Here is a 17,153-nt window from a genome sequence, read left to right as displayed (position 1 = left end):
TTCCTCTGGTGACAGAAAGCAAAGAAGGAAATGCTTCCACTAACAGAAAGTCAATTTGGGCGGTGGTGGCGAAGTCGATAGGGACTTGGCTTGGCAACTGGAAAGTCACCAGTTCAAGTCCCGGCAAGGCCAAGTGCTACCGAGGTGTTCCTGAGCAGGTGTTCCTGAGCAATGCACCGTTCCCTACACTGCTCCCCGGGTGCCGTTCAAAATGGCAGCCCACTGCTCCTAACACTAGGATGGGTCAAATGCAGAGAAACAATTTCCCCACGGGGATTAATAAAGTATATCAAAAATTGAAATACTGGGTGATAAATCTTATTACTTCAATTAGTTGTGATATCATGACAGTGGAACATGATCACTTTTTACCCCCTGAATAAAAATATCAAAATCTCCACACTTTGTGCTGTAAATTGCATTTCTAAAATCAGGTTTGAACATGGATTTTCATATTATTGATTCCTTATTGATTTTCACTCAGCTACGACAGCCTGGCAGTTCACTAAGCTAACATGTGTCCTCTCCTCTCTGCTCTCTCTCTAGGTTTTCTATAGAGAAGGGAATAGCTGGCCAAGTGGCTCAGACAGGGGAAGTCTTAAATATCCCAGATGCCTATGCAGACCCCCGGTTCAACCGGTAAACTCCAACATACTCTCTTACCAATGTTTTCCATTGTATTTGATTATCAATCGCCCTATTAACTGTCTTGAAGTTGTGCTATAATTTGTCTTGGAAGATTATTTGACGATTTTCTCTCATTCTCACAATCCAACCTCAGTTAAGCGTTGTCCATCTCATTTTTGTATGCTTCTTTCCACAGAGAGGTGGACCTCAAAACTGGCTACACCACGCGTAACATCCTGTGCATGCCCATCGTGAGTAGGGGGAGCGTTATAGGTGTGGTGCAGATGGTGAACAAGCTAAGCGGAAGTGCCTTCACTCAAACAGATGAGAACAACTTTAAGATATTTGCTGTCTTCTGTGCTCTGGCCTTACACTGTGCAAACGTGAGTAAACTGAACCAGTCTTCAAATGTTAAAATTACTAACTGACTTTCTCCAACAGCAACACTCCATTCTTTTTTTATCTCTCTGCACAAGCCTGCTTTATCTTTTGCAGTGTAGGTAGATTATATAATTCCTCATGGCCATGAATACTTGATTCTTATTTTCTGCACCTTTGACGTAGAGGCCTCATCACTGTCCTAAATTCATTCTGTAGCTGGAAGGCTTTTTCTAGCTGTTACTAGGCTGCGGATTTCCCTATTTGTCAGAGAAGTTATTTCATTTTTTCCAAGGTTTTTAAGTGTGCGTTGCTCAATGAAAAAGAATAAAAGCAATTTTTCTGTCTGTGATAATTATCCCTTACATGGAACACACAGACGTTTTACGAATCAGCTCTGGAAGCCTGCGTTTGTGTGGTCTGTCCGTCAAAGCCTCTCCTCTCTGTGAGGGCCTGACTCACCATCATCTCGTGCGACAAACTTACGCAGGAGCAGCGTCACAAAGTTGGTTTTAAAATTGATGAGGCGTGTGTTAATATTTTAAGACAAGCAGTCTGCATCCGTTCGCTGACAGGATTTATGTTTGGCTGTAATTTATGCCTCAAGTCTTGAGGAAACTCGCTTGGGCTGACTCTTGATTTATGCCGATCTGTGGTGGAAGGTGCGCGGCTCAGCGCCTGTACCCGACTGTCTGGGAAGGGGACAGCGATACAAACCAGATGTGGAGACAGTTTTTTTTGTAGACAGATAAAATATAACGCAGGACTGTTGCGGATAACTTAACTCTGTCTGACCCCTTTAAAATCATTTCTAAATAATTCAACAACGACTTATAAAATGTTCTCCTGTTATTTTATAGTGCTGGAGTGTTTAGTTTCTCTCTCGACATTTTAATTCCTGTCCTGTGTGTCTCTGCAGATGTACCACAGGATCCGGCACTCTGAATGCATTTACAGAGTGACCATGGAAAAGCTGTCTTATCACAGCATCTGCACATCAGAAGAATGGAAGACCCTTACCCAGCTTAACCTCCCTACACCTATTTATAAAGAGATTGAAATGTGAGTGCCCCTTCCAGGTCGAATTTTTGGTGATTATCTCGGCTGTGAGTGTAGTTGGGTCCGTGCCACGTGTCGGTGAAAGTGGCGATGACAGAGTCCAGAAGTCCCTCTGTGTGCTGTAAATGCTAATTTAAGACTCTCTTCCTCCCTCCTCCAGGTTCCACTTTGACATTAGCCCCTTTGAGGAGATCTGGCCTGCTGTCTTCATCTACATGGTTCATAACTCCTGTGGAAAGACCAGGTAAGGTGTTGTCAGTGTCAGCACCTTCATCAAAGCTTAAGATTAGTTATTGTTGATCCTCCTTTTTCTTTCCGTGTGTAGCTTTGAGCTGGAGAAGCTGTGTCGGTTCACTATGTCGGTGAGGAAGAACTACAGGCGTGTGCCATACCACAACTGGAAGCATGCAGTGACGGTGGCTCACTGTATGTACGCCATCCTGCAGAAAACCTCCGGGATGTTCACAGAGCTAGAGGTTTGTTAACATTTTGGGTCTGGATTTTACTACAGGACAAAACTAAATAAAATCAGTGTCCGGGGTCCTTTTTCCATTGTCCATCTGTATATATAGTGTCTTCCACACTATACCTTTTACATTTTATTTAATATGCTGTGTCATGCACACTAAATGTAAATAGCTGTACCTAGCTGTAATTGGCTCTTCATAGTGTATATTTGACAGATAGTCGACAGATTATATCCTTCACTTTCAATATGTATATATTTTACTTTTAAGTTCTGTTTTATTCTCTATTTTGAGATGTTTCTATGTTGTGGTTATGTTTGTTTATTTTCGACTCAATGCCTTGTGTTACGACGAAAAAAAATCCCAATTTGGGATTAATAAAGTATATTTGATCTAATTTAATCTTTGTGATTTGTCTTTCTGATCTTCCCCCTGTGGTTAACAGAAGAAAGGTTTGTTGATCGCCTGCCTGTGCCATGATCTGGACCACCGAGGGTACAGCAACTCGTACCTGCAGAAGTTTGACCACCCGCTGGCCGCTCTGTACTCCACCTCCACCATGGAGCAGCACCACTTCTCCCAGACCGTCTCCATCCTGCAGGTAGAAAACAGAAGTTTCTGTACAATTAAAGTCAAAATTTTTACTAATTCATAATTTTGAATGCTAATATTTATATATAAATATATATATATATATATATATATATGTGTGCTTTACTTAACATTTCCATTATTTAAGCATTTCAACATGTGAAGACTTGCGGAATGTGGGCAAAAATATTCCGTCACTCTTGCAAAAGAATCGCAGAAAATACAAAATAGCTCAAAAACATTTAGTTTATTTCTGTCGTTTTTCAACTTATACATCTCAAATACAAATATTAAAATAATAAAATTTTTAAAAAAAATGTGACTCACCTTTAACTTATTACACTACAATAACCACTTTGTAGTGCATTAGATATTTTCATTTTCTTTTTAAACTTATCCAAAAATGATATCCTTTCACAAGCAAATTCCTCTAATGTCACACTGACTCATTTTAGTTTTGAACAACTTTGGATAAAGTTTAAAAGCATCCTATTTGTCACATTCATTTTTTACCTCTGGGGGCGAAATGTGTGAGCGTATATCTATTGCCATGTGTGCTCTAATTAAACGGGTAAAATGCTAGTATTTGTTGTCCTTGATTTGGAAATCTGGGATGTGCTACCCTGAGCCATTTTTCTTTATATGTAATATGTTAGTTAGTATTGGCTCTCTCTTGTAGCAGAAAGCAGGACACCATTATAAGCCAACAAATAAACACTGATAGACACAGTGATAGAGCATTTTCCAATACTTAAATTAACATATATTTCCAAACAAGCAAAGGTTTACATAAGCACACTATTCTAGGTACATGATATGATTTAGTTCAGAGTGCCCTCTTCTGTTCCGTCCAGGATCTGCGTGAACCTGCGATGGCCTGAGATGAATTACAGGCTTCTGTAATCCAGCTGAGCCGAACGCCTCATAAGTGGAGCTTTTGCTTTTTTATTGATCTCTTTGTTTCCCATAGCTGGAAGGGCACAATATTTTCTCCAACCTGAATTCCAGCGAGTACGAGCAGGTGTTGGAGATCATCCGGAAGGCCATCATCGCTACTGACCTCGCCCTGTACTTCAACAACCACCAGCAGCTGTCGGAGCTGATGAACACAAGTGTGCTGGACTTGAAAAACCTCACACACAGGTGAGGTCACAACACAAACACACACTATACATACACAGGTCAGGTCGGGCCTCATAGCATCACACGCGGACATGCTGCACACAAACGGCACTTTGAGTTTCTCCTCATGGCTATAATGAGGCTTTGCTCCCCTCCAGGGACCGTGTGATTGGTCTGATGATGACAGCATGTGACCTGTGTTCTGTTACCAAGCAGTGGCAAATCACACGACTCACCGCCAACGACATCTATGCTGAGTTCTGGGCTGAGGTACACTGGGATCCTGTTGGAGTTTAAACTGTTTGAGTGTAATTTAGTACCTCCACTTATAACAGTCAGGCGTCTGTTGTCACCAATAAAAGCTGATACCCCTAGGTGTCTTACACTTTGCAGAGTGTCAAATACTGTCGTCTAGTGGTCAGAGGATTCATCACAGTTTCTCTCCTCATTTTTTCCTCCACAGGGAGATGAGATGAAGAAGATTGGGTTGCAGCCGATCCCTATGATGGACAGAGACAAGAAAGATGAAGTTCCTCAAGGCCAAGTAAGACCAGCATTTTTACCCTTTTGTCTCTCACCAGGCTCATTCTCCCAAGACCCCACTCAAAGAGATTCACATTTCTGCATTAGGAAGGTATACAGAATAAAAACAATAGGGAAGCTAGATTTGACTGTAAGCCATTTTAGGAAGTGCTAGAGGCTAATGCTAATGCTAAGGAATGACAAGGTAGGATTGCCAATAGTTGGAAAATGGGGACGTCAGTTTTTGGAATGTTTAAGTAGTATATATAAGTGTGGAAATGTAGGACACCCCAGACATCATACATTTATTTGGACACTTTTTAATGACTAAAGAGATTAAAGACAAGTCAAATAGCATTCCAGAATATTTCTTAAAGTTTTACATACATTTATTTATTGCTTCTATTGTCTATTCTCCTCTGTTGGTTTATTTATTTTCCGTCATTATCTTTCAGGTGGGATTCTACAATGCTGTTGCAGTTCCGTGCTACACGACACTATTGTCGCTTTTCCCTCCATCCGGTCCTCTTCTAAGAGCCTGCAAGTACGTTTTCACAGCTAGAGTTTTAAAGTATTAGGATAAGCTTCCTTCTGCGTTCACTGCTTTGACAGAAAGCCAAGTTTCAAAAAAATGTATCTTCGTGTTAGGTTACAAAAACTAACTGTAAAATTGTTGTTGTGTTGTTTATTTTTGTAGACACAAAACAACAAAAAGTTACTTCACACTATCTTCTTGTGCTGATTGCACATCTCATGCGGCCAATAGAAGCAATGACATCATCTTGACGTGCAAAAAGGGGCGGGACTGGCCTCGTCTGAACAGCAGCAGCTGGCCTGACAAATAAGATTAGGTGTGATCAGGACGATTGTTTAAACGCGCACATTCCAAGAGTTCCACTCAAAATACAAACAAAACACACATGCTACTGCCCTGATATAAGATTTAAAAAACATGTGATCAGACCTTTTTGAAAACGTATTCAGATAGACAAGTGTCACATGAAAGCATTTTACAAAAATGAAAATACTAAACCCATTATTTTTAAAGAAAAAAAGTAGAATTAAGAAGAGTGTGAAGTAAATGACTCACTTTGCAGCTAAATGGGCCCTAGTTTCTACATTATTACATATTTGATGCAGTAATAATGAAGATGTAATCAAATGTGTGTAGCTGGTCTCAAAAGAGCTTATGTTGTTTGTTTACTGTTTAACAATGCATTGTATTTTATTTTTGTCATTATACGTTTTTTGAAATCTTTATCTGCAAAGAAATGAATAACTTAAGTCATCTCATAAATGTAGGGAAGCAGAAAAGCACATGACTTCCCTCTGTAATGGAGTCACACTCAGTACAGGACTTGAGTAAGCACACGTAGTTGCTTCTTATCACTATGCACTTGTGTGTGTGTGTTTTTACATTTGATAAGAGTGTAAGAATGCTTTTTATGTGTCATTTCTGCCTGTTGGACAGGATCATGTGGCACATTTGCCCGCCCCTCCTGGGGTAAGCTCGTTGCTCTTTAAAAGCATTTTGACCTTGATCCCCGGGAATGCAAACAAAGTGAGCGGTGTAATATTTAAGCCCCGACCGTACGTCAGCACCGGGCCCTGGGTGGGCCGTGCAAACCCCGCGCAGACCCCGCGGAACCCGGCTGCTTGTTGTGGTGATCTGACACAGACGTGTAAACTGGCTCAGTGAAGGGATGGCAGCAAAGGGCAGCACTTGATGACATCATAGGGGGAGAGGTTACCTTCATGCTACTACAGATGATCAATGGATTTCATGGTGCTGTAGTGACATGTGTTTTTCATTGTTGCAAAAATAATTACATTTATGAATTGAATACAGTTTTGTTTATTGGAGCTTTTGTATAGCAATCTGTTGACATTCATTAAGGATCTCCTCAGAACCATAATTGTTATTATCCTGGTATTTTTTTAACTTTATTTTATTGTTAGAAGTGCATATTTCGTTTGGGTTTAAAGGTCTGATTGCCTCTCACTAAATAAGATTCATACTAGTTTTAACATCAGTTGCACACCCTTGTGGCAGCAAAGTGTTTTACTGTTCTGTGCCAACTAACTAGTTCCATCAGAAGAACACTTCATTAATGGCGCATTTCCACTGCAGGGCCTCGCACGCAGGGTTATGTGGGAGCCAATGGGAGCTGAGTTCCCATAAGGAGGGGTCTGAGCTCCCACGGACGCAGTGAAATCATACATCTGTGCGGGTCGCTAATACATGACCAACAACCATTATTTTAATCACAAATAATGCATGTGTCAATGTAATGCGTATTATTTACGTTAACGAGGTAAATAGGCTAAAAGAAAAACATGTTTTCCAAAAGAACTACACATCTCTTGAATGACAATATGCCTGCACTGCACCTCCAAGGTGCGCAATGCATTATTGCTAAATCTATGCCTGTGAGCGTGCTGTGCAAGCCGAGATTATGTTTGTGTATGCGTAGTCGAACCTTTTCATATTTAAGTTTGTAGCAAGTAGAGGGCTGCTGCTGTGTGTGTGCACGCGTTAGTTTTAAAGACCCCAATAGAGCTCAGTTTATAACTCTATTTGTCGCTTCAACGCTTCTGCCCATTCACTTTGAATGGGGTGACGTCATGATTCGCCGAACTGCATTGTGGGAGCAAAGCTTAGCTTCTCTCGCGGTGCTCGAATCATATGCCAGTACAAGCTCTAGCCAATCAAACCGCGTGCTTGTGTCTGGGGCGGGAGGTTCATGTGATTGGTTGTTGGTCGAGTTTCAGCCCCCCCGCCGGCAAGCGACAACGCACGCCGCCCGCCGCCGTGTGTAGGGGCCGTAACGCAGTGTAGGCGGAGCCGTGACGTCATCTTCAATGCCAAACACAAAACCCAGAGCCCTAGAGAGAAATCTCTAATTATCTCTCTATGACTCTGACAAAACCAACATCAGCCGTTAGCTGTCAGCCCTCAGAGCTCACAGCTCCTCATATCTGTTCAGAAACTTGACAAAAGTTAAACAAGTACAAACCACAGACTGTCTGTGTCATGGTGAATACAGTCGCTGGTTTATTTATGACAGATAGAAAATTGAAAATAGCTTTATAAATACATGAATCATTTTTGCCTTATTAGGTTGTATTTGTTCATACTGACATGATTTTCAAAATAAAAAATGATTGATTAATGTATAAATAAGAGTGTTGTATTTTTCAACATACTGTGCTTTACTACATTATAAAACATACAAAATGTTGAATAAGAAATATTTTTGGTTGTTTTTTAAATGTAAACCACATACAACAACATCTGCTTGTTTCAGATTCCAAGATAATGAGTTAGTAGCACAGTCCTGATTGTGACAGCATGCAGAGTCTGATGGAAGTGTTTTGTGTTTGCAGGGATAACCTGAGCCAATGGGAGAAGATCTCGCGGGGAGAGGTGGAGGACGTCGTGCCCGAGCGGCCTTGTGATCCAGGCCCTGTGAAGGTGGACAACTGACTACCAAAGGGGTTGCTGGCCCACCAAAGGAATGCAACAAGAATCCTGCCACGGACTTGGTCGTAGGGGGAAAACCCACATCCTGTGTTCGCAGGAGACGGATCAGCTGAAGGCGACCTGACTTTGAAAACACACAGTTACCTCATTGGGTGACGGAGGTGTCAGCACTGACGGTTTCACAGATCCCAGAGACTGACAGACAACCGATGGGGAAGAACTTGGACCCATAACTCTAAATCCACTCAGCTTGGGAATTCATTTGGTAGAATGGACTTGTGCCGTTTTGGTAGTTTAATTTTGGCTCCGTTATTTTATGATTTTTATTTTATTTTATATGAGCTGATTCTTTTGTGGTCTTGTATTTGCAGAGGCCTTACTCTGAACCTTTCACAGGCTAGACATATATGAAATCTTGTTGTCGGTTCAGGCTTTTTTTATTTTGATTTGAAATGGTACTGTTTGCCTTCTGTGGTAGGTTTATCGTACGTGCACTACTTCAGCAAGGTATTTCCAGAGACAGGAGGAATGTGTAGAGCAGATGTATGGTTTAATGCCACCTTACTGAGAAGGTGGATGTCAGAATGTTTTTTTGATTACTTTTTGAGCAAAAATCCTTTGCAGTACTTGAATAATAAAGACATACAGCCTATTCTACGTGGAGAAACCCCCCGCAGCGTATTCGGCTAAACGTGGAGGAACTGGGACGAGCAGAGTTAGATAATGTGGACACTTGTGGACACAGTCACAAGAGAGTCACAATGTTTCTCCCTGAAGTGGACCCCACAGCACGACCCCCGGACCCTCCTGGCATTTAGGAACCTGCTGCATAGTCCATCTAACAACATCTGAATAGCAGGATCTGTCCCCAGGCCAGCAGTAGTAATATTTGCAGGACAAAGAAGATGCACAAATAGCACCAGTCACAGTATAGTACTGTGCAGGCTTATAATAAAGTAAGCTTGTATACTATTGTATTTTTACTGTTATATTTCACGCCACTATCTCCTCATACATTATTTTACACAGCAATCTGGTTTCTCCTCATTAATCAGTAATCATTTCTGCATCCATGAATAAAACATGAGGATACTGCACAAGTTGGTTAGGTGTCCCAGCAGCTTCTAAAGATGTTTTGCAGTGACACAACATGTTGACTTGCTTATGTAATGTCTAGACGGAACCTTGATGTATAGCAACATGGTTAGGGAGTGATGAATAGGAGAATGAGTCACCAAAGACTATGCTGACTCTTTTTGACATAGACGGGTGTCCTTGCTGGGTTAAAAGCTACAGTGTGAAACATTTATGACACTGAACCCTTTTTGCTGTAGTTGCCAGGCAGAGCAGCTCAACAGAAGTCTCACAAATGGTCAGCTTCATGTTTTCCCAAAATGTCAGACCTGTTGGGATAAAGTGCATCATGTGTCTATCTCTGGGATTGCAACACAAGAATGTTTGGTTGACTCTGCAGGTGTGTAACACAGGTTCCCCATGGCCTGTCCAAGAAAATAAATCGTCCTCTCCAGCGCCGTGCAAGGGGGTCCATTTGGACTCTTTCAAAATGAGTTTCCGAGATCTTCCAAAAGACAATATTTCTTGTCTGAAACTGTCATTCCAATGGTCATCGTCCCTCCAAGACTGAAAATAACGCTAAAATAATTTGTTTTTACAACTGGTACTGTGGCCCCCAATGGTGTGAATGTACATTTATGATGAATGTTTTGTTGATTGCAAAATGGTGGAGGCACGTGGGTCAGTGCGCCATCAGTTTCCATGCTGTGTTCCGTCTCACGTTTCAGAATGGCTTCCAGTAAGCTTCAACCAAGAGCAACAATTAGCATGCACCTAAACTGACCTTTATATATCATTTTGCACACAGGTGTATGCTGTGGGCAATCTAGGAATTAGTTTGTACAGACTGAGATGCTCTGATTGCGCTAAACTGAATGGCGGTGGTGCACTTTCAGACTTAGTGTGTACACTGTGTGTATGTGTGTGTGTTTGCGTTTGAGAAACAATGCTTTTGACCGTCTCTTTTCCACTCCGTCCCCACCTGAGAACATGTTTAAATCCATAACACTGCACTGTCCCTCCTACTTTTCAGCACCAGTTATATACCATTGTCTGCACTATGTTTAGGTTATGATCTTTATCATTTTTATTATTATTGATAATTATAATTATTATTGCTATTATTACTATTGTTATTTTCTTAATTAGAGTTAAATTTAAATTAACTTATATTTTTTATACAAAGCAAAATAATGTTGGCCTTTTTGTTTTGTACAAAGTTCACATTAAGAGAAACAAAACGGTCTTGACATGTTACTGTTACCAAGAATAATTGCGGAATGTTTAAACTGTAAATGTAAGAGCAGTAGCCCAAATGACTTTTAATAAATACCTGAAAAAAGACATCTCTTTGTCTGATTAGTCTTTATTTCCTGTGTGAATGACCAGCATGTATTATACTATACTCTTTTATTGATAGCCGCAAAGAGAATGTTATGTGTCAATGCATCATTCAGGATGTGTTTATTATTGATAAACTTCTGGGAGCTTCCTCCATCCTCCACGGAATTATTTTATTCCACTTGCCTAGTCGGGTCGTTCCAGCCCAAAATGTTACTCCCCTTGTACTCCCCTTGCTTTGTAGACTAACTACGGGGCCTTTACTTGCACACTATAACGAAATGATTGTGGATTATACAAATTAAGATAATAGTTTGATTAAAGCGTGTACAGGAGTTGGGCAGTAACAAGATGTCCTTTTAGTTTACACGATTTGTCGGCTCATTGGGTTACTTTGTGCAAGGATTTGGGCAGTCACAATAATAAGTATGTATATACATGCTACAGTATTGTTTATGGATCTTGAGCATATTTAACAACCTTCACAACCCTTATATGGGATTCAGGATTCATTAAAACCTTTGTTTGCCATTGCTGATGGCCTCAAAATATTCCAATCCGCCCCTGCTTTACAAGTCCCGGCTTGATCTCCAAAAATCTTCAACACTCTCTTTCTGATGTTTGTTGAGAGTTTGCAGGAACAAGAACATATAAAATACCACCTGCCGTTTCTCTACTCGAAATATATTGATTTAAAAAGTGAAGCCCAACTTCTTTGATTGGTTAAATTATTTCATGTGTGTCATGAATTGCAAGAAGTAATGTCTTTATTTTAAATAATACGACTAAGCGTTATTTTCAGCATGTAAATCATTTTTAAAAACACTCGTAATGACTCATAATCATCCCTCAAATAAATCATAATAGAAGCTAATTCCAAAATATTTAAATTATTTTTCATTAATGCTTGGCTTTGCATACTCATAAACCTAAACTTACTGTGCACAATGTGCCAAATGTAAAATAAATGTCTGTACTGTACAGGTGCATACACTTTAAAACTTCGCCTATACGCCTCATCATGTGTTAATTAGATCTAGCACGTCAAAACTCATGGGTACGGTTATTATCAAGACAGTGAACGCAACGCAGACATTACGCGCTTAGGTTTCCATGGAGACCGAGCAAAGAAAAACTGCTTGGGCCGTGAGGCAAGTTTACTTTGTGTTGTGACAAAAAGTACAACTAGCTAAAGGTAAGATTAATACTTGTGGTTTCTGCTTCCTTAAAACGTTTTTACTGCAATGTAAGTAATGTAAAACCAAAACGGGAAGCACTTTGGTCGAATTCGTGCTAGTTTGGCATTCGGTGCCATTTTGGTCCCCAAAAAATTATATCAGCATTTGCATTTTAAGGGGCGAATGCTTATTTGTATTATTATTTTTTTACCATAAAAGAAACAATGTTATATACCCAAGATATTCAAAATTCTAAATAATTACTCAGATTTGAGTAGGCCAAACTCCCATGTCAACTTCCATAACAGATGTAAAAAAAAAAAAGAAATCAAACAAATTCAACATTTTGGTCACTGTCTTATAATCCCCTTATTAATATTCCTCACCAAATTTAAATGTGTTTTGTTAATTATTTTGTATTGTATTAAGTTGTTTCAAAAGTGTGTCCCACGTTTGAATGTTCCCCGTGTTACTCTGATTGAAATCCTCCTGGCCGCGCCCCTTTACTAATCTGCTATTGTATGACTCAAAAAGGATTGGGAACATCGTGTACAAGTATCACTCTTCACTCTTCATAAAGAGCTTGACTGTTGCGGTAAAGCATAACGTGTCCACTATGTTATACTTATTTTTAGTGGAAACTGATCATTTTTTGTAAAAATATGGTTGTCACAAAGTGCTAGCTTAATTATCAGCACACAGGTAGCAATTGCCGAGTTTAGTATACAATGTCCACCCTGTTACTATTTTTCACAGTAACAGTAATTATTTGAGCTAATGTTCTGAGCTGCACCAAAATATATTTTTTATACTTCAGCACTATAGCCTACTTAAACTTTTTGTCTATATTTACAGGGCTGAAATGGCACCTAGTGCTACGAAAAACATAATTCATTAATTCAAAAAAAGACATTTTGAGAGCCCTAGGCAGAGCTTTACCAGCATGTAATGTTATTCAAGCTTGTTTCAAACTACTTTCTAGTTTTTTCTAACTACTGTATAGGCAGGTTTTAAATAAATGTATTCAAATTGTTTAGTTTTAATTTTTTTAATGGATCATCACAATTATGTTGCATGAAAACATGTTTTGTCACCTGGTGTCACTGTCTTTACAACATCTTGTTTTGTGGCTTCGAAGCCATGTCCAGCAGGTGTAAGCCGAGCCCCGGGTGCTTCAGGAGTGACATCCACAGACTGCTGCTGGCGGCTGAAGCTGGTCAGAAGACCGATATCCTGTCCTACTCCTCAGGTCATCTGGGGGCCCGCAGTCTGAACCAGCCTCAGCCTCACAGCGAGACAAAGCAGTCCTTCTGGAAGAGCCTAGACAAACCCCAAAACCCTCTGACACCCCAGCAGACACAGACGAAAACACTTACCTATGTGAAGAAGAAAGAAAAGAAAGAGCGTCTCTCCCAGTTCTCCACTGTCGCTTCTTCAGTAGAGTCTGAAGCCTCAAGGTCAACTCAAGATCAGGCTACTAATGTGTCTCCACATACAGACAAAAGAGAAGATACAAGTCTACCTACGGTTGTTAACTGTTCCTCAAACGTTCTGCCAGTCCACCAAAAAGCCTTCTCCCCAAAAATGTCTAGTTCTTCTACTGATTCGGAGGAGAAACAGCATTCTGATGAGAAAGGCCTGAACAAAAATGGCCAGCTAAAGACAAAACAACTGTTCAGAGGGCAAGACATAGCCATGCAGGACCTCTGGGGTGGAATAAATGTTGCTGAAATTCATGAGAGGAAATTACAAAAGGTCAGAACGGTCACAATTTTTGTATTTGCCCATTTTGATATGTTCTATGTTAATTTAACGTTAGATGGCAACTCTGAAGCACCCTGTCAAACCTGAATAACATGCATGGGTTCTAACACTCATCTTAACTTGCCATCGTGTGTGTGTGTGTGTGTGTGTGTGTGTGTGTGTGTGTGTGTGTGTGTGTGTGTGTGTGTGTGTGTGTGTGTGTGTGTGTGTGTGTGTGTGTGTGTGTGTGTGTGTGTGTGTGTGTGTGTGTGTGTGTGTGTGTGTGTTCCTGTCATACGCAGGAGCTGAGAAGGTTGTCAGCGCGGAGCTGGCCCAGCAGAGACCGCCTTGCGGTGTTCAGTGACGTCTTTGATGATGTATGTGAGGACTCGCCAGTATTTGGACGCATCCTGAGGGAAATTAAGGTTTTTCCATTTGCTCTGTACCCACTAACACATTTTTAGCATGTGCTGTCAGACGTATTAGAGCCAAGAGACAGGGAGTCCCGGGTGTATCAAGTGGAAGTAGAGCAACCATTGGAACCATTGGTCATGATGCGTCTGGGAGCAGGTCATCACAAGGCAACGGTTGCATCAGTGCTCATCCATTAGAAAACCATTTATTACACCATTTTTGTATTACTTTATTAAAGCATAATATACTTGCTACAGTAAGATACTATACTTATTATATACTATATATATATATACTATACTACTATTCCAAACTTAAATAACGTATTAATTGCATCTATTTTTTTTACAAAATACACATAGTTATAGTATATAATGTTATAAATGATGTTTTCTCTTTCTTCCAGACAGATTATGATTTGTATGTCAACCACTTGATGGCTTCCCACGGCATGGTAAATCACACTGCTCCTACTGTTTTCTAATAATTACTTAAGACATATCAGAAGAAGAAGAAGACGCGTAAGAAAGAGTGGTGGCTTCATGTTTAGTGGGATGGATTATCAAGCTCTTGCATTCCAAAGTCTAGAAATTGCTTTTAATGGTGTGTGAAAATGTCTCTTCCTATAAACGTGCAAACTTTAGCCCTCATATCTGACTTTTGAATACAAAGTCCTTGTAATGTCACAAAACCGCACCTTTTGTTCAGTCACATTCTAAAGGGTCAAAGGTAACTTGTGTCACAGGGATCATCGTTCATTTTCATGGTCATTTTTCCATTAGGGACTGTCCTCAGGGCTGGGGTCCTTCTTTTAGAGGCAAGAGTATAACCTCACAGTTGCACATGGTAACATGTTTATGTTGTTGTTCTGTTACAGTCACTGGAGACTTCCCTCAAAGCTCTTTCGAATGAAAAAGAAAGCCAAACAGATTTAGAATTTGCTATAAAAGAGGTTTGCAGGCTGGAGCAGGAGGCCAGAAAAGCTCTAGAGGAAAATAAACGGTAATGCAACCATCTGTCTACCAATAAAAGGTGTATACAATTATGTCTTAGTATTATTTAAGTGTGTTTGTTCTTTCTTAACTTCAGAATCCGAAATAAATCACAGAATGTTCCAGCTACCGCAGAGGACAGTGACACGCAGAGTAAGTCTCAAGACTACATAGATCTAATCATTAGTGAACCACCTCTAAGCATTTGCTGTATATCACCCTGCAGGCAGCAGCACATGCTAACTTCTAAATGTCCTGTGTCTCTGATGTGGACAGACTGAACAAATGATGACTTTGTCATGCAAACAGACATAAAGAGAGTGTTGTAGTTTGAGTGAGTCAGCTGTGACAGGGCCTGCAGGGGTGTGTATTTACAGTACGTACAGTATGTATTATAGTGTGTGAGGCTCCTCTTTGTTTGGACAGATACGTGTCTGTCAGGGCTGCAGGACAACACATCCAAGAGGCTTCAGGTTCTGAGCACATGGAGGGAGATCCAACACCTGGAGGAGGAGGTGAAGAGGAAACCGGTGTCCTCTGTTACAATCGCAGACACTGAAAGACACGTCAAAGAGCAAAGGGTACTGGGAGATAAACTGCTGTTCATACTCATTTATTCGCCCTGTTCCTCAGAAGTAAACATTTTGGCTGATATGTCACATTAAACATCAACCTTTATTTATTTATTTTTTATGTTTTCCTGTTTTTTTTCCTCAGAAAGAGATATTGAGACTAATAGCCTCCAATGACCGTCTAAAGATCACCAACAAGGCAAGGGAGTTAGCTTTTATTTCCTGTGTCTAAGTGCATGTTCTGCTATGCGATAGTGGGTCATGTTTTTGTCTCCTCTGAAGGATCTGGAAAACAACATCAACATGGTACTGAGCAGAGAGAAAGCAAGCAAGGCCATGAGACGGTACATGTTATATTGTATATTCGTGTATGTATGTAAGACTTGTGACCATTTTTTACCTGATGCTTATTTTTGTATTTTCTACCAATAGGATGTTGTGGGACGAAATACACAGTGATCTCAACACAGAGTGGATAGCTTCATCAGCAAGTAAACCGGGGATCATTTTGTGAGATGGACATACAAAGTGCAATAAATTAAGGAAACAAATTCTACCAGCAAGCTACTTTATCTTTCTTTGTTTTTAGCCCTTTAGTTTTTTCTACAGTAATAACACTGTTGATGAAAGCCTACAACTGCCACCGCCATTAGCTGCTTTATATACTGTAAGCTGAATCAATATATTGCATAACATTTTAGACAGTCATGTGTTTTGTGTATAATAAATCTTAATTTACATATTGAATAGTTTTGTAGTCATTATTTTCTACTAGCTCTGTTAAACTAATGATGAAAGTACTATATTTGCTTCTGAAATGTGTTGATGTAGAAGTATAAAGTACAGTAGCATACATAAATATACTCAAGGACAACTCGTACAACAGCCTCAAAACTATACTTAAAACAGCTTTGATCAATTGTTTTAGTGAGAGAAAGTCAGATTTCGTTGTTCAGCCGTCACTTTATGAACAGCAGTGAAATTGACACTTCACATATGGTGTTCTTGTGGGCCAGGGCAGTCCAATCAGTGCGTTGTTAATATGAACAACTTCATCCTTGGGGTAGAAATCAAATTAGTTGAACTGTATGTACAGCCTGGAGCTACTTGAATGCCAATTAATAAAAAGAGAGCTGCTTTTAAAGCAGAATAAAAGGTCTGGATATCGTCTCATAAATCGCTTTATTCTGTATTGAGCCGCACATGAACATGATACCACAGAGGATTAGGAGGGTAATAAGTCCTTCTCTCATTTCTGGCTACAAGAAACCAGTAAGTATTCATTTGTACAGAGTGAATGAGGCATTGGAAGAGAAAACACGAAACCCTGTAACATAATTCACAACTGGTAACGATAAAACAGACCTCTGACGTCGGCAATGGAGAAATATAGATAGTTCAATTATTGAAGTACTGTACTTTAATATAATGTTGACATGGTATTACTTTTCTGCTTTTGGCTTTTTATTCAAGTACATTTATCTCACTTTAGTTCATGATACATTTCTAGAACACCAATCTACAGGGAAGCATATCAATCTAAAAGTGGCTTCACATTGACAACATAATAATGGCCTTACATGTATTTG

The 17,153-nt window shown here is 40.0% G+C and overlaps 2 protein-coding genes across 8 annotated transcripts in view; both read left to right on the top strand.

Moving 5' to 3' along the window:
* Positions 1 to 10,670, top strand: part of pde10a (phosphodiesterase 10A) — a 69,437-nt gene extending 58,767 nt beyond the window's left edge. For all 7 annotated transcript variants that reach the window (XM_079686918.1, XM_079686917.1, XM_079686916.1 and 4 more), the window contains 11 exons: positions 547 to 639; positions 824 to 1,010; positions 1,925 to 2,067; positions 2,225 to 2,308; positions 2,390 to 2,540; positions 2,977 to 3,132; positions 4,093 to 4,265; positions 4,403 to 4,514; positions 4,708 to 4,788; positions 5,222 to 5,310; positions 8,154 to 10,670. In XM_079686918.1, coding sequence (XP_079543044.1) covers positions 547 to 639; positions 824 to 1,010; positions 1,925 to 2,067; positions 2,225 to 2,308; positions 2,390 to 2,540; positions 2,977 to 3,132; positions 4,093 to 4,265; positions 4,403 to 4,514; positions 4,708 to 4,788; positions 5,222 to 5,310; positions 8,154 to 8,253 — 1,369 coding nt within the window. In that variant the 3' untranslated portion in view covers positions 8,254 to 10,670. The remainder of the gene's footprint in view (positions 1 to 546; positions 640 to 823; positions 1,011 to 1,924; positions 2,068 to 2,224; positions 2,309 to 2,389; positions 2,541 to 2,976; positions 3,133 to 4,092; positions 4,266 to 4,402; positions 4,515 to 4,707; positions 4,789 to 5,221; positions 5,311 to 8,153) is intronic.
* Positions 10,671 to 11,773: 1,103 nt separating this feature from the next.
* Positions 11,774 to 16,311, top strand: LOC307042163 (uncharacterized protein). Its single transcript, XM_079685887.1, has 10 exons — positions 11,774 to 11,860; positions 12,982 to 13,598; positions 13,889 to 14,011; positions 14,407 to 14,454; positions 14,878 to 15,002; positions 15,090 to 15,145; positions 15,419 to 15,573; positions 15,710 to 15,763; positions 15,847 to 15,908; positions 15,997 to 16,311. Exons 2-10 carry the CDS (start codon positions 12,984 to 12,986, stop codon positions 16,076 to 16,078), a joined length of 1,320 nt encoding a protein of 439 aa, XP_079542013.1. The 5' UTR covers positions 11,774 to 11,860; positions 12,982 to 12,983; the 3' UTR covers positions 16,079 to 16,311.
* The last annotated feature ends 842 nt before the right edge of the window (positions 16,312 to 17,153 follow it).

The sequence above is a fragment of the Notothenia rossii genome (assembly GCF_949606895.1).
Source record: "Notothenia rossii genome assembly, chromosome: 6".
Classification (NCBI taxonomy): domain Eukaryota; kingdom Metazoa; phylum Chordata; class Actinopteri; order Perciformes; family Nototheniidae; genus Notothenia; species Notothenia rossii.
Note: the sequence above shows the minus strand (reverse complement) of the source record. Positions and strands in the feature narration are given on the sequence as shown.

Bases quoted from the DNA above. Each gene is read 5' to 3' on its own strand.
- LOC307042163 (XM_079685887.1), top strand. From the start codon at position 12,984: ATGTCCAGCAGGTGTAAGCCGAGCCCCGGGTGCTTCAGGAGTGACATC. The intron at 13,599-13,888 runs GTCAGAACGGTC...TGTCATACGCAG, and splicing joins ATGAGAGGAAATTACAAAAG to GAGCTGAGAAGGTTGTCAGC. The intron at 14,455-14,877 runs GTAAATCACACT...GTTCTGTTACAG, and splicing joins TGATGGCTTCCCACGGCATG to TCACTGGAGACTTCCCTCAA.